The 13,068-nt window shown below is 38.6% G+C and overlaps 1 protein-coding gene across 6 annotated transcripts in view; it reads left to right on the forward strand.

Annotated features, from left to right (window-relative positions):
• The window catches only part of KIAA0408 (KIAA0408 ortholog), a 42,375-nt gene that overhangs the window by 6,309 nt on the left and 22,998 nt on the right, over positions 1–13,068 (forward strand). For 4 of the 6 annotated variants that reach the window (XR_001294880.2, XR_001294879.2, XM_013959069.2 and 1 more), the window contains exons 1-5: positions 1,772–2,021; positions 6,164–6,361; positions 7,956–8,297; positions 8,652–8,731; positions 10,073–11,438. Coding sequence is in view for 4 of the 6 variants with exons in the window: in XM_013959069.2 (XP_013814523.2) it covers positions 6,227–6,361; positions 7,956–8,297; positions 8,652–8,731; positions 10,073–11,438 (1,923 nt within the window). In the remaining 2 variants the exon portion in view is untranslated. Of the gene's footprint in view, positions 1–1,771; positions 2,022–2,194; positions 2,262–6,163; positions 6,362–7,955; positions 8,298–8,651; positions 8,732–10,072; positions 11,439–13,068 lie in introns of those variants that run through there. The other 2 variants (XM_013959068.2, XM_013959067.2) reach the window with 2 other exon arrangements.

The raw sequence follows: 13,068 nt of genomic DNA on the forward strand, positions 1-13,068 counted from the left end.
TGTTTTTCTTACATGGGAGCAGAATAGGCACCCAAGTAGTGTATTCACTGGGACTTACAGCTAGACCATATAAGGAGAAAAAATGTGTTTTCCCTGAAACCTGCTTTGGTATTTACTGTAAAATGCACCCAGAGTTAAAATCTTTACGCTGTGCATGGATTTTATCCCAGATATGGCTCATTGTTCTCAAGAGGAAAGTGCTGACTAAGCTAAGTATGCCTGAATCCTCCTATCCTGTCCTTCGTCTCACAAATCCTCCTGTCATCAGCTGATCTGCTCTGCCCACAAAAATATATATCACTACTGCTCAGTGCATTTGAAGACACACATCTGATGGCCGCATTTGGCCATTATGCTGTGCTGCATGAGACAAATACGGTGCGGCCTTTCTCCAGGTATACATAGGGACAAACATTTCCTGAAATGTGAAATTTCTTACTATGGCTGGTCTCAATCATTGTCCACAGACACATCCAAGTGTGGCAGTGGGCAAGTACCCGGCAGGGCGATGGTGTTTGTTTGCAGCTTCTGCCTGTGGGGGATGACCTCACTGTGCCAAATAAAAGCAACCCAGCAACCGGTTTTGAAGCCAAATGGCACCAGCTGGTGTCCACACTGCTTAGGGCTATTCTTTCTAAGTAAATTTTTTCTGAGGGATAGCCTGTGGGAATGGGTCCCAAACAGAGGGAGGGAAGGAGCTACAGTTAAATTTAGCAGGGTAGATAAATCATGTGATTAGCGTGCCTGCTGGAGTTGCCCGGATGGAGTGGAAGGCCAGTGGAAGCCAGGCCAAGTTTACACGTGTCTGTAACCTGTAGCAGAGAAACAGTTGCAGTGAAGCCCAGGAGCAAAGGTGGCAATCTGACACAGTGTGCAAGGGTCCCTCTGCCTCTGTGAGATACTGTGGTGGGCAGAGAGGCAAAGAGCAAGCCAGAGCTCCTCACACCTGTGGCTGCAACCCAGCCAGCCATGGGGCTGGCTGGAGGGTCTCCTATGGACTCTCACCTGTTGGATCATTTTTGTCGCAGAAGCTCCCTTTCTTCACCCCATGCCTGCCTTTGCTATGTGCACCCCCAGGGCTTTAAATCCAGGCTGAGGTGTGTTTGAAACATCCTTGCTAGTCTTACGCTGGGGATGAGTTTCCCTGTGCAAGGGAAATTCTCCATTCAATTTCAATCACTTTCCTTTGTTGAGGCACAAAGCATCTTAACAGACTGGAGAATCCAATCCAGAATCCTTATAAAGTAGCAGGAATATTTGGGTATATCTCAAAGAAACCATTATCGCAATTCCCAGCATGCCAGACAATAAGGTTATACAATACCCAATAATTCCATACTTCGTAAGTGATAATACATTTTAATACAGAAGAAGTTTTTAGGGAGGAGCAGTTTGCTTTTCGCTCTTTAAGATAGCTGTTAATCAACAAAGTTGCCTCTTTAACCAACCTTATTTACAAAACAGTTTATAATGATCAAGCTGCAAAGTTCAAAATAATAATAAAAAATATAACCCTGAAAATTTAGTTTGGAAGGCATAAAATAATCTTCCTTTACAACATGGATGCTAATAAAAGAAGTCTAAAATTGCCTATTGTCATAACTTAAATATTAACACTGGCTGCTTTGGCAAGCTTTAAAGACTGGGCTGCACTATAAAACCTAAAAATGTCCTGGACTTGGAGTTGTTTACACAAAATATGAGGAGATATAAAGTTACAGAGCTGGGGGTTGGAAGAGATGGCTTTAAAACCATCCTCCATGCACTGACGTCACATGGAAGCCAGCTGCTAGGATGATGCTAAACGGAACTGTTTTTCAGTTTGCAAAAGTTGTGGAGTTACTCAAAGAGATTTGCAAATGCTGCCCTGTTTGAAAGGTTGTATCTTGTTTAGCTTTCTTTTTCCTTTTAAAGATCAAGATTTGCAGAACTGGATCTCAGTTAGCTATGCATTTCATTGCTTTCACTGCTATTTAGAAATGGACTGCAAAACTTCTAAAGGATTTCTTACTCCATGAAAGGTATGGTTTTGTTTTATTCTAAATTAGTATCTTTGAACAGTTTTGAACAGTTAAGATTTAAAAAACAGTGAAAATTACTAATGTGGCAGAGAGTTATTTAAACATCTCTCTAATGTTCCTATTATATGTTATGTAGTGTTTAGGTATGTTATACTTGTTCTTTATTTGTACAGACTCTTGATCGGTTCAGTCAGTTTCTCCAGAGCAGGGATGGATATATTAACAAAACAGAGATGACAGGTACCATTCTGAACACTTTATATTTTTCTTTTTCATTTTCTCTTCCTCTTTCTTTCTCTCTACCTTTTTTCTTTCTCTCTTTCTTTCTCTTTCTTTTTTTCTTTTTCTTTCTTTCTTCCTTTTTTCTTTCTTTTTCTTTCTCTCTTTCTTTTTCTTTCTTTCCCTTTCTTTCATTCTTTCTTTCTTTCTCTGCCATCCTCTCTCTCTCTCTTCCTCTCTTCCTTTTTTTCTTTCTCTCTCATTCAAATGTCATTTCTTTTTAGGTATAAAGTGCACAGTATTGTAACACCTGTCATTCTTTTATTACTGAATAAATAAATAAATAAATAAATTTATGATTTCTTTAGTCATCCAAAATACAGCACCTTGTTGGAAATATAGTTTAATAGGTTTTTTTTCTAAAATCAAGGGAAGACTTGTGTATCTGAATGGTTATGCCCACCCAATCTAGCTAATCTCTGTTGGAAAATAACATCTTCTCTACTGAGGACCCTACAGATTATTTTCAGAAGTTCCATACTCCGGATAAAGCTTGGTTTCAAACTATTTTGCATTTTTAATATGTGGATAGAAAGGACATAGGTAAGACATGGGGGAATAGCAACATTAACATTAAATAGTAGCTTAAAATATTTTTTTGCTTGAGAGGAGGGAGGACTAAAGGAAAAGTAAGGGGAAAATGAAGCTGATGTAGACAAAATTGATTATTTGCTTGAAGTTGATTGCTGTAATGAGCTTCTGACCTTGTCTAGGACATTCAGAAAAAAACAATACTGCAAGAGCACAGATACTGTTCTGATCCACACAGAAAATTAAAATCATGCCTGCCTTTTGCTTACATAAAAAGGATATAGATTTTTAAATAAAAAAAGAGAGAAGTGGCATTTTACATAGTATTGGGTTGCATAAGCCATGTGAAATGCCCATGAGGACATCCTCGTGCTGCCTACAGACAGAGGATATATTACCAGGCTACAGATCAGAGTTTATTCCTGGTTCCCAGGAAGGAAAAAGAACAAACAGACCAAAAAAAAAAAAAAAAAGAAAGAAAGAAAGAAAGAAAAGAGACACAAAGAGATAGGAGTTAAAACTCTCAGAGGAATTTGCCCAACATACAAAAACAGCAAAACTGTGTAGTTATCCAGCTGCTAACATCAATAAACATGAGCTTTCTTCTTAGTATTTGTTTCAAAAGGAAATCAGAGAAGCGTAAAAAGCAGTACAAGCTTTCTGTGGAGCTTGGCACTACATATAACTATCTGTATCTAAACTTTTCCAAGACCTCATTGCATTTTGATGGTCTCCAATCTGTTTCTATAATTAGAATCCCATATGAAATAGCTTGTAAATTGTTAAGGTGGAGGCAAATATGGTAATAATAGTTCCCAGCACTAAGAAACTACAAGCAATCTAATGCTATATGCATGCTTGAAAGGATTACAGATTATATATCTATTCTGATATGTATATATAAAATTATAGTGTATCGTCTTGAGTTTCTCTTCAGTAATATGTATTTATTGTTGCTGATTGAATCATGGTCATTACTACTAATGGTGCACTGGGAGACTCACGATTTGTGCAATTTACAGGCAGATTATGCCTGTATCTCTACTTCATGACTTGACAGTGTTTCCACAGTTTATCTGTGTCTTTCTGGCATATATTTGAAAGAATCAGAGGAGCAGAGTTGATAGAGAAATTACTTTGATATATTTTTCTGAGATATCTTGGAAAAGATATAAAGGCATAAATGTAGCAAAAAAAGAAAAAAAGCAAATGACTGTACCAAAAGTTACAACCTTTGAACTAGCAAAGTGAGAAAGCATTGAAATGGTTGTAAAGTTCTTTAGCAATATATGTTTAGATTGCAACAGATCTTTAACGCAGCAGAATTTTTATGTAAGCTCTTTTTCATCAACACTTAATGAAGTCTTTGGCACAAAGCTGAAACTTTGGTCTGGAGGGGTGCAGTCTGTATAGCCTGGCTGCCTTCCCTAAGAATCCATGAGCAAACCAGTGCTTGACTTCTCTTACGGTGAGAATGCCGTATTGTCTTTCGGCAGCTCTCTTAGTTGTAGGGAATTTTATATTTTAGTAAAGCTGCTCTGTATGCTTCTAGGCAGCTGGAAAAGAAAAGGTTTGAAATCTGTCTGTAGACAGTTCAGGGACAGATTGCCATTTCAGAACTCCAAGACAGCTGTGAGGCAAAGTTTGAAAGAGCTAAGCTCCAATGCCATGTTGCATGGTGACATGGTGACACCATTGTGAAACAGCCTGGCAGAACTGTTCAGAGCATAATCAGCCTGTTCTCTAAGACCTCAGTCCAAAACTCTTTGGGGTGAACAGTTTTGCTACCACTGAGTTTGAATTGGGCACTTGGTAGTTGTCAGTTGAAACATCCTGTAGCCAGACTTCATATGATGCAAAGACCTGAGCAACCTGTTGGGCTTCAGCTGAGCTCTCTGCTTATTTGTTAATGAAAGAAGCTGATTCCAAGTTTGGCCTCAGCTCACCAGCCAGCTGAAATAATGCAGACACTGGTAAGCCATGATAATATAGTAGCCACAGCTGAATCAACATGATTTGCCTAATAAAATATGGGATGAGGAAGAACTTTGCATGAAGCTCAAGAATGAATATTCACTATATCAAAGAAAATGTGGAAGATAAAATGAGCAGTTCCTGTGAGCTGGCAAGCACTGACTCTTAGTCAGGGAATTGAACAAATTCCAGAAGGGTAAACTGGGCTTACCCCTCATTAACTCTGATAATTTGTTCATCTGCCCATACACTTGCTTTCTGGTAGGAGACCAAAGCAGTCTGGAGGCCTTTTGTGAATAGAACTAGATTCCATGTCCACCTAAGTAACACAACCACTTACTTTGGGAGCCAAAGTTAACAAGCTGCTATGCCACAGAAGGCGTTGTAACTGAATGAATGGAGAGTGGTGGTGGTGGTGGTAGGGGGGTTGGTCTTGTTGACATAGTAAATGTGCTGATAGTAGTGGAGTTCCCATTTTCAAACCTGAGAAAGCAAGAGGAAGACCAGCCCATAAAATCTATAACTATTTTGCCCCAAAGTTAAAAGAACAGATTTCCAGCTAAATTTCAATTGGTGCAATCCGAGAGTAGGTTCCAGTTCTCCCTAAACTGATCATGGAACTAATGTTTATAGATTTAGATCTGTATATCCAAATTATGTTAACTCTTTCTAGTGCCCTATAGTTCTTCATATAGTAGAATGATGCTTTTTTACTGTATATGTGTTTGTAATGTGTAAATAGCTTTTCTCTCCTGTTTTCCTTCATGTATTCTAAAGCATTCATATAACCATGAGAATTTGCTTCAAGTATGAAGTTTATAGTCTTCAATTACTAGAAGAATGTCATAGTTTTTGTTATGCTACATGCATGTGTGAAAAGATTGTATGAAAAAACACTGTATCTTTACACTTACAGTTGTCTTTTGAACAAACACAAATATAGCTTTCACCCTCAGGGGCAGACCTTGCCAAGGTCCTAAAGTGTCCTAAAGCGCCAGTCATTGTCATGCAGGCTCAGATTTCATTGAAAGCAGGTTTAGTGAATAGTGATGGCAAAAATGTGAAGTGGCCACAGTACACAACCTGCTGGGGCGGACATTCCTGGATGGTATGATGCTAGATGTGCATCCCACCTCGCCTTTTCAGATTGGGCCTGTCTGCTCCTGGGTTTGCTTCCCATGACACTTAGTTCTTCCTTAATACAGTCATACTGCAGATATAGATCATGCAATCCTGTGATATTCTCTCTTGCAAGAACTTTTGAGTTTATTATTTTGGGGTTTTGTTTGTTGTTGTTTTTTTCTTTTACTGAAAGCTAAAATCAAATACAGATAAGACTTATTTTGATAAACTTCCAGGAAACATTCAGGGAAGAAGGAAAAACGCAGAGCTATCTTCTTGCTGTTACACAAACTGTAGCCATGGACCTACGTAAACAACTGGAGAATACTGAGAAGAATTGGAATAAAGAGAAGAGGGAATTGCTGGAGAGATTTGACAATGAAAGGAAAGAATGGGAATGTCAATGGAAGGTCATGCAGAAGAAAATAGAAGAGGTACCTTTAGACAAAACTCTGAACATTAACATTTTCACTTAATTCTTGTCAGTGACTAGAAGTCACTTCTATGAATTTTTCTATGAATTATTTCCTGTTCCTTATCTGTCACTGGGAGTTTCTAATAGCTGATGGTAGGATACAAAGCCTGGGATTAAGCAGTATTTGCAACTGCTCATTTAATACTCATGAATAAGGAGCAGGAGCTTAAATGTCACTTTGTGTCAAATTTGCTATAGTATTGTTGGCTGCATATACTGCTGCCAGCTCTGGGCATAAGCCACAATGCATATTTAGTAGCAAAATTTCAATCTAGGTATCATAATATAATTCTCTGGTAAAAAGTAATAACTTGGAACAAGTCTGCTGGCATAAAGGGTAATATTAAAAAGAATGTCATACATCAAACACTGTATGATGCAGAATTATTCTGGCAAGAATCTGCTCCATGTATGGATGATATTTAGCAGAGAAAATGGCTACGGTAAATATCATGAAAGCCCTGACACAACTTGTGTTTACACATACTAACAAACACTCCTTCTCTGCCATTTCTAATGCATCTCTTTCCAGAAATAGTTTAGGCAGTTATTTATTGTTCTTTTATCCCCAAATTATCACTTCGGCAGAACCCTCTGGCACTCTGTAATGCACTCGTTGAATCTTCCTTGGCAATGTATATGGGCAAGCTTTTCATCAGTGAGCTTTCCACATTTCTCATTCTAATATACACATGAAGTAGTTTTGCTTGCTCTCTGCCAACACCATCCTGTGGCTGAGCAGCACAGGAATGTATGGCAGAGATTGCTCACATGAAAATATGAGAAGGAAAATGATCAGCGCCAAATGAACTGCAGCCCTACACTGCCCTCAGCCTGCAGCATAACTGTATAATGTCAGCTCTCCTATATTTTGCCTACAGTTCTTTTGGACTTTGGTATGATAGTCATGGCCACTTTCTGCCTTTTTGTGTTATGCCATTTCTGTGGTGTCTTACTTAATTTCACCACCAAGGTGAGAGTGCTTCAAAAGTTAGTGATGTGATCTGCGTATGTAGTTGAATATCATTTTGTTTGGTTTATAAGCTGTTTTGGAATGAAGGTAGTATGTTGTGATAAGGTATTCTGATGTGACAGCATTATTAGAAGTCCCAATAACAGCGGCAAAGACCATGTGTGTTCCATGTTTTTTTTCTTTAGTGTGTGGGTTAGGAAAGCATGATGGGGTGAAAAAGTGATAAAGAATGGAATGGAGCTGAGGGCAAGAGAATTAAGCAAACAGCTGGGTACTACAGGACCAGACAAAACTACAGAAGATATTCTGAGGCTATTGGTATCCTAAGGTTACTTCTTAAGCTGTCTGTAGCTGCCCTTGATTTCAGTTTCCTGAAATTTCTTTCCCAAAGTCACATGGCTGGAGAAAAGAAGCAATACCTTGTAAATACCATCATCTAATAACACACGTATCAAATCTTTCTACCCACACCCAGTGTTACTGAGTGAAGCATCGTTCAAAACAGAAGATAAATATGTTCTTTCATCATAAAGATCATCAGAGTATCATGATTTAATAGAGGATTTTACTCTTTTTTCAGCTTTACCAGGAGGTAAAACTTAGACGGGAGAACAATATGAACATCCACGATAATAAGGACATTCATAGCAAGATGCTGCAGCTATCCCTGTATTCCCCTACTTCGGAAGAGAGTGACACAGTGGAACTGAACTATCAATACAATGTGGCAAATGACAGGAAGGAAAAAGGGAGTTTGCTCAGTAAAACAGGACAAGACTGTAAAGAAACCAGAGCCAAGAGGAAAAGCAATGATCTGTTAAGGAACAATCTGGCCTTTGAGAACCATGAGGAACCTGAAGACAGCCTCAGCGTCAAAGCTTCCAAGAAAAATACCAAGAATTATATTGGTGATCTCAATGTAGTAAGTAAAGTTTTAGCATGTTTCAGTTACAAGGGTGAGGAAAACAGTGAGGCCTTTGGCCTGCCAGGGTTAACCTAAAGAACCGATCTCCCTGATTTTAGCTTCCCAGCAAGGGACTGGTACTCCCTCCTCTACTTCCTCCTCAGTTTGCTGTTGATGAGTGACTTAGCACTGATTAAATGTGTTAATGGCATGCTCTTTACCTCAGTTCATAACTTGGGGGCATTTTCCTATCTTTCCTTGTGCTACTTTGCTCTGCTCTGATTCTTATATGTAAATCACAAGTTTCAAAATAATTCTGGAGGTACCGTTTAAAAACACTTATGTTAAAGAAATATTTTTATATTTATAAAGGCTCTTAAAGAACTTGCCAGAGTTAGTGAAGAATTATGCAGCTATCAAGAGGAAATTCGAAAGATGTCTAACCACAGAAGGTAAAAACATTATTTGGCCTCTTTATGTTAGAGAAGGAAAGTGAATAATGAAAGTTACTGTGCTCCTGTTCATTTTGAAGTGTGTGGGGGTACAGTTGAATTTATTAGGATCTGGGTAGGTTCCATCCTCTGAGTGTTTCAGTGCTCAGAGTAAAATGTTCAAATGAAATATGCTGAAATATAATTCAAGGCCATGTTTTACTTGCAAAATAGAGTTTACCTATAGAAACTGCAAAATGACATTAGTATTCATATGAGATGAAATACCTGTTTCTAATGGCTATACAGAGGATTAGGAGAGTGAAAAGATTTTTCTCTCTGTCCCTGTCTCATTTCCATGCAGTTTTATACAATGTTGTACAGATGTGTTAGGCTGGGAAGTTTCTTTGCATTAAGAGCAGATTCAGCCCTAAATGGTGGGGATGTGTCAGGGACTGAGAGTCCAAGAGCACAAAGAAAGCAGGAGAAGGGAGAGCCACCATACATTTGTACTAATGGAAAGATGGTGAGCCATGCCCTGAAAAGAACTGTAAATTCCACCATCTGCTGAAAATTCAATGTTCATGATCTCCTTTGCCAAGCTAAACACCAGTCTTCCTCCTGAGCTGTGCAAAAATGCTCAGAAGGTAAGACTGTACCCGTGTTGTGGCAGGGTACAGACCATGAAACAGATCAATGGAGGCTATGTAGTTTAACTAGGAAGAGTCTGCATGGTGGCAGGCTCTTCCAAGATGCTCACGAAGAGCAGAGGGACTCCTTACACTCCCCCATGCAACCACATTCATGCCCAATCAGTCTGCTGGGTGTCACTAAGTTATTACTGCAATTGGGTTAGTGTTCATATCTTTAAAGCAAATAGAGTAATAAGTGATGAATAGTTTCTAAATGCAGGCTGAGGAAGGTGATTTTTGAACAGACCTCAAAAGACAGATTTGTACTGTCATGTTTAATGTTAGGAAACCTACACAAGGGATGCACCATGTCTTAAGGATTTCCTCATTCAGTTTGTAGGTAGAATCTCACTGCAGTTATTAAAACTCATGAGATCCCACTAGCCTTCCTATAGGATAGTTAAAAAAATAATCATCTACAAAAACTCTGAAAGATAGTAACAGTGATGAGGGAAAGGAATACAAGATTCCCTTAGTTGAGCTTTCTTCAAATTCTTCATGTATGTTTCAAATACGTTGGGTGTATCAGCTGCAGCAGAACTGCTCCCAAATCCTTTTTAAGCAGCTAATCTTAAAACACCTGTTCATGGGGAGAATGAATCCATGCTGAGGTCCCCTGAGAGAATATTCTTATTACTCTTCCTTAAAATGCCTCTCCTTTTATGTTCAGAATGAAGTCACTTCCTTTCCTGGGGGAATTTGAAGAAACCCAAAACACAGTTATTCTGCCTGAGATGAATCATGTGTCCAGCAATGAATCACAGACTTCAGTTGCTTTTGAAACAGAGGAGCATAATAATAGGAAGAATCTGATGACCTCTACCAAAGGTTTGAAGGACTTGTCTTATAGTGCTGGTGATAGAGGAACAGACTTCAAACCTTGGCAAAAAAAAGAAGCTCCACCAGTTCCTCCACGGAGCACTTCTCGGCACCTGACAAACTCACTTTCTGCAGTTGTACAGCTTTTTGAAGCACCAATAAGAGATCCAGGTGTCAAAAGCAATTGCAAGGTTCAGGACTGTAGGAGTGGAAATAAACTGATGAATCCTTCACCTGTGAAACAAGATGAAACTGCCATGGCCTGTGCAAATGAAGGACAGACTGTAAAAGGTCCTGTGATTGTAACTGCTGCAATACCTGTAACCAAAAATGAGTGCAATGTACCAGCAAGTTTCTGCCACAACACATGGGCATATGATGTGGGCAAACTTGGAAAGGATAGTAAAAGTGAGCCTTCCGCACTGTCAGCCCAGAAGAGTTGTTCAGATGGAAATATGGCCCAAAACAAGACGCACCAGAAACAAAATCTCAAGTCTCATAGCAGTCGTTATTACAGTAATGACTTTTATGTCCCTGCTGCCCTGCACAATGATCTTTTGGGAGAGTCTAGGTGTACTTTGGGAAAGACTCAAAGAAATGAAACTTTAGCAGCAAAGATTGATGAGTTTAACCGGACTGTATTTCATACAGATAAATGTAACAATTATTTGCAAGAAAACCAGATGTTTCGAACAGTATCAGAAGATCACAAACCTTGCAGCTCACTCTGTGATTCTGTGATTAGCAGGACAGAAACTGTACATACATCCTGTATTTCAAATCCCAAATTCTCTGCAGCAAAGGAACAAGAAACTAGCAACCCCAGCAAAGTTATCAGAACAGCAGGGCAACAAAAGCAAATAAATGGACCTCCAAATACTAGTGGTTATAGGCACATGCTTCATGAACATGACTGGAGACCAAGTAATTTATCTGGTCGCCCACGTTCAGCTGACTCAAGGTCAAATTACGGTGTTGTTGAAAAGCTTTTGAAAAACTATCAAAAATCAACAGTGACTTCTCCATGTAACACAAAATGCTGCAAAGATAAGTGGACACAGGCAAATTCTGAGTTCACTGATGGGGGTTGTGAGACATCGAGTCAGTATTTAGAAATGCTCCAGACTGACCAAGGAAAGCAAGAATTTCCGAGGAATTCAGCCAGACATATTGGGCAGCAACTCAAGCAAGGAAAAGAGAGGCAGAAGTTACCGGAGGTAAGGTTTGTAAGAGTGGCAAAAACAAAATAATTCAGTTTTATATCAAACTTCAGATTCTAAAACAAGGCAAGCTAACAAGATATTGTAAATAATTATGTAAAATTAGACACTTTAGGTCAGGATCTGGATGAATCAGGAGTAATTCCTCTGAAGTTAGAGCTACAGGAGGGTAGAAGCATATGAATAAGCATGACCATAGTGGAGGCATGCACCAGATTTTGATCTCTGTTGCTCTGGTGTAAAATGAGTTTAACTGCAGTGTCACTGCAGTGCAGGCATTTAAAAACTGAACTAATGAAAATTGCAATCAGATTTTAGCTCCTTGAAGCTTCCAGTAATAAGGTAAACTCCTCTTACTCATGTCTCAGTTCCAGGCTTGCCATATATATTCAAGCATAGGCCAACAGGAACAGAAGAGTATGGCATAACAAATTAATTTACATTTGGCTGAATTTTACTTGCAAAAGTTTAGAAATGTTGCCTTTGCCTCTGTTCTTTCTTAATAAAATGAGAAACAGATGTTTTTGAAAATGTTTTATTAGTTAGAGGTTCTGTAAATGGCCATGAAGAAAGAAAAGTCACAGTTTTCCCCAAAAGCTCATTGTTCAAAGAGCACAAAGAGATATGCCCCTTACCACCTCAGAAAAGAGAAGGCAAATGTGTTTGGAGCTGAAAAACTTAAATGGGTCAGATTGTCAGCTGGTATCCCTCAAACTGTCACAAGTCCACAGATTTCAGTGGAGCTATGTGGATTTAAACAGCTGAGAATCTGACCCTGTAGACTTTCCTCTGCATGTCTTTATGTCAGCCTTGCAGTGGTGCAACATCATGCTTAACAGAAACATCTTTACTATGGTTTGGAAGGAAAAAAAAAAAAACATGAAGCCTCTGATTTCTTTTTTTATCCAATGAAGATTTGATAGGAAAACAAATTTTCATCAATGGATATGTATGGAAGAAATAATGACCACATAATGGTCATATCTTACATCAGTGTAAGCCAGAATAACTTTACTAAGCCAATGGGATTTTTTTCTTCATAGGCTCATACTTTGTGCTGTCATTTCTATCTGTATAAAGTGAATGTAGAATACAGCCTGATTAGGGGGTAGCACTTTAGATCCAGCAGCACTCCCTTCACACAGATGTAAAGAACTACAAATGGCATGAGGCATGGAGGAATTTGGGTTATTTATTTTCATTATTTCAGATTTACATCATTGTAGCTAAAATCAATATCTGTTGTTATTTTCGGTGTATATAAAGGCTCTGCATGCAGATGTGGTACTGCATTAATAAATAAGCTCCATAAATAATTTACGAAGTGTAAACAGCTTCATATTGCACTAATGGAACCAGTTCTTAGCAAGATGTGACTGCTGAAATAGGGTCTATCAAAAAGATGCCTGAAAAGTACATAATCTTACTAATGTAAGACAGTATTCTGAGTTTTATGTATAGAACAGTGTACAAAGTTCATTCACAAAACTTCCAAAAATGAAAAGAAATCTACAGGATCAGTGAATGTCAGGTTTGACTTACATTAACTTTTTATACCTTTTAATGTGTCTGACACTTGTCACCACATGTTTTAAACTGCAACTGATGTGAGAATTCCTATACATAG

This window comes from Apteryx mantelli, chromosome 3 (genome assembly GCF_036417845.1).
Source record: "Apteryx mantelli isolate bAptMan1 chromosome 3, bAptMan1.hap1, whole genome shotgun sequence".
Taxonomy (NCBI): Eukaryota; Metazoa; Chordata; class Aves; order Apterygiformes; family Apterygidae; genus Apteryx; species Apteryx mantelli.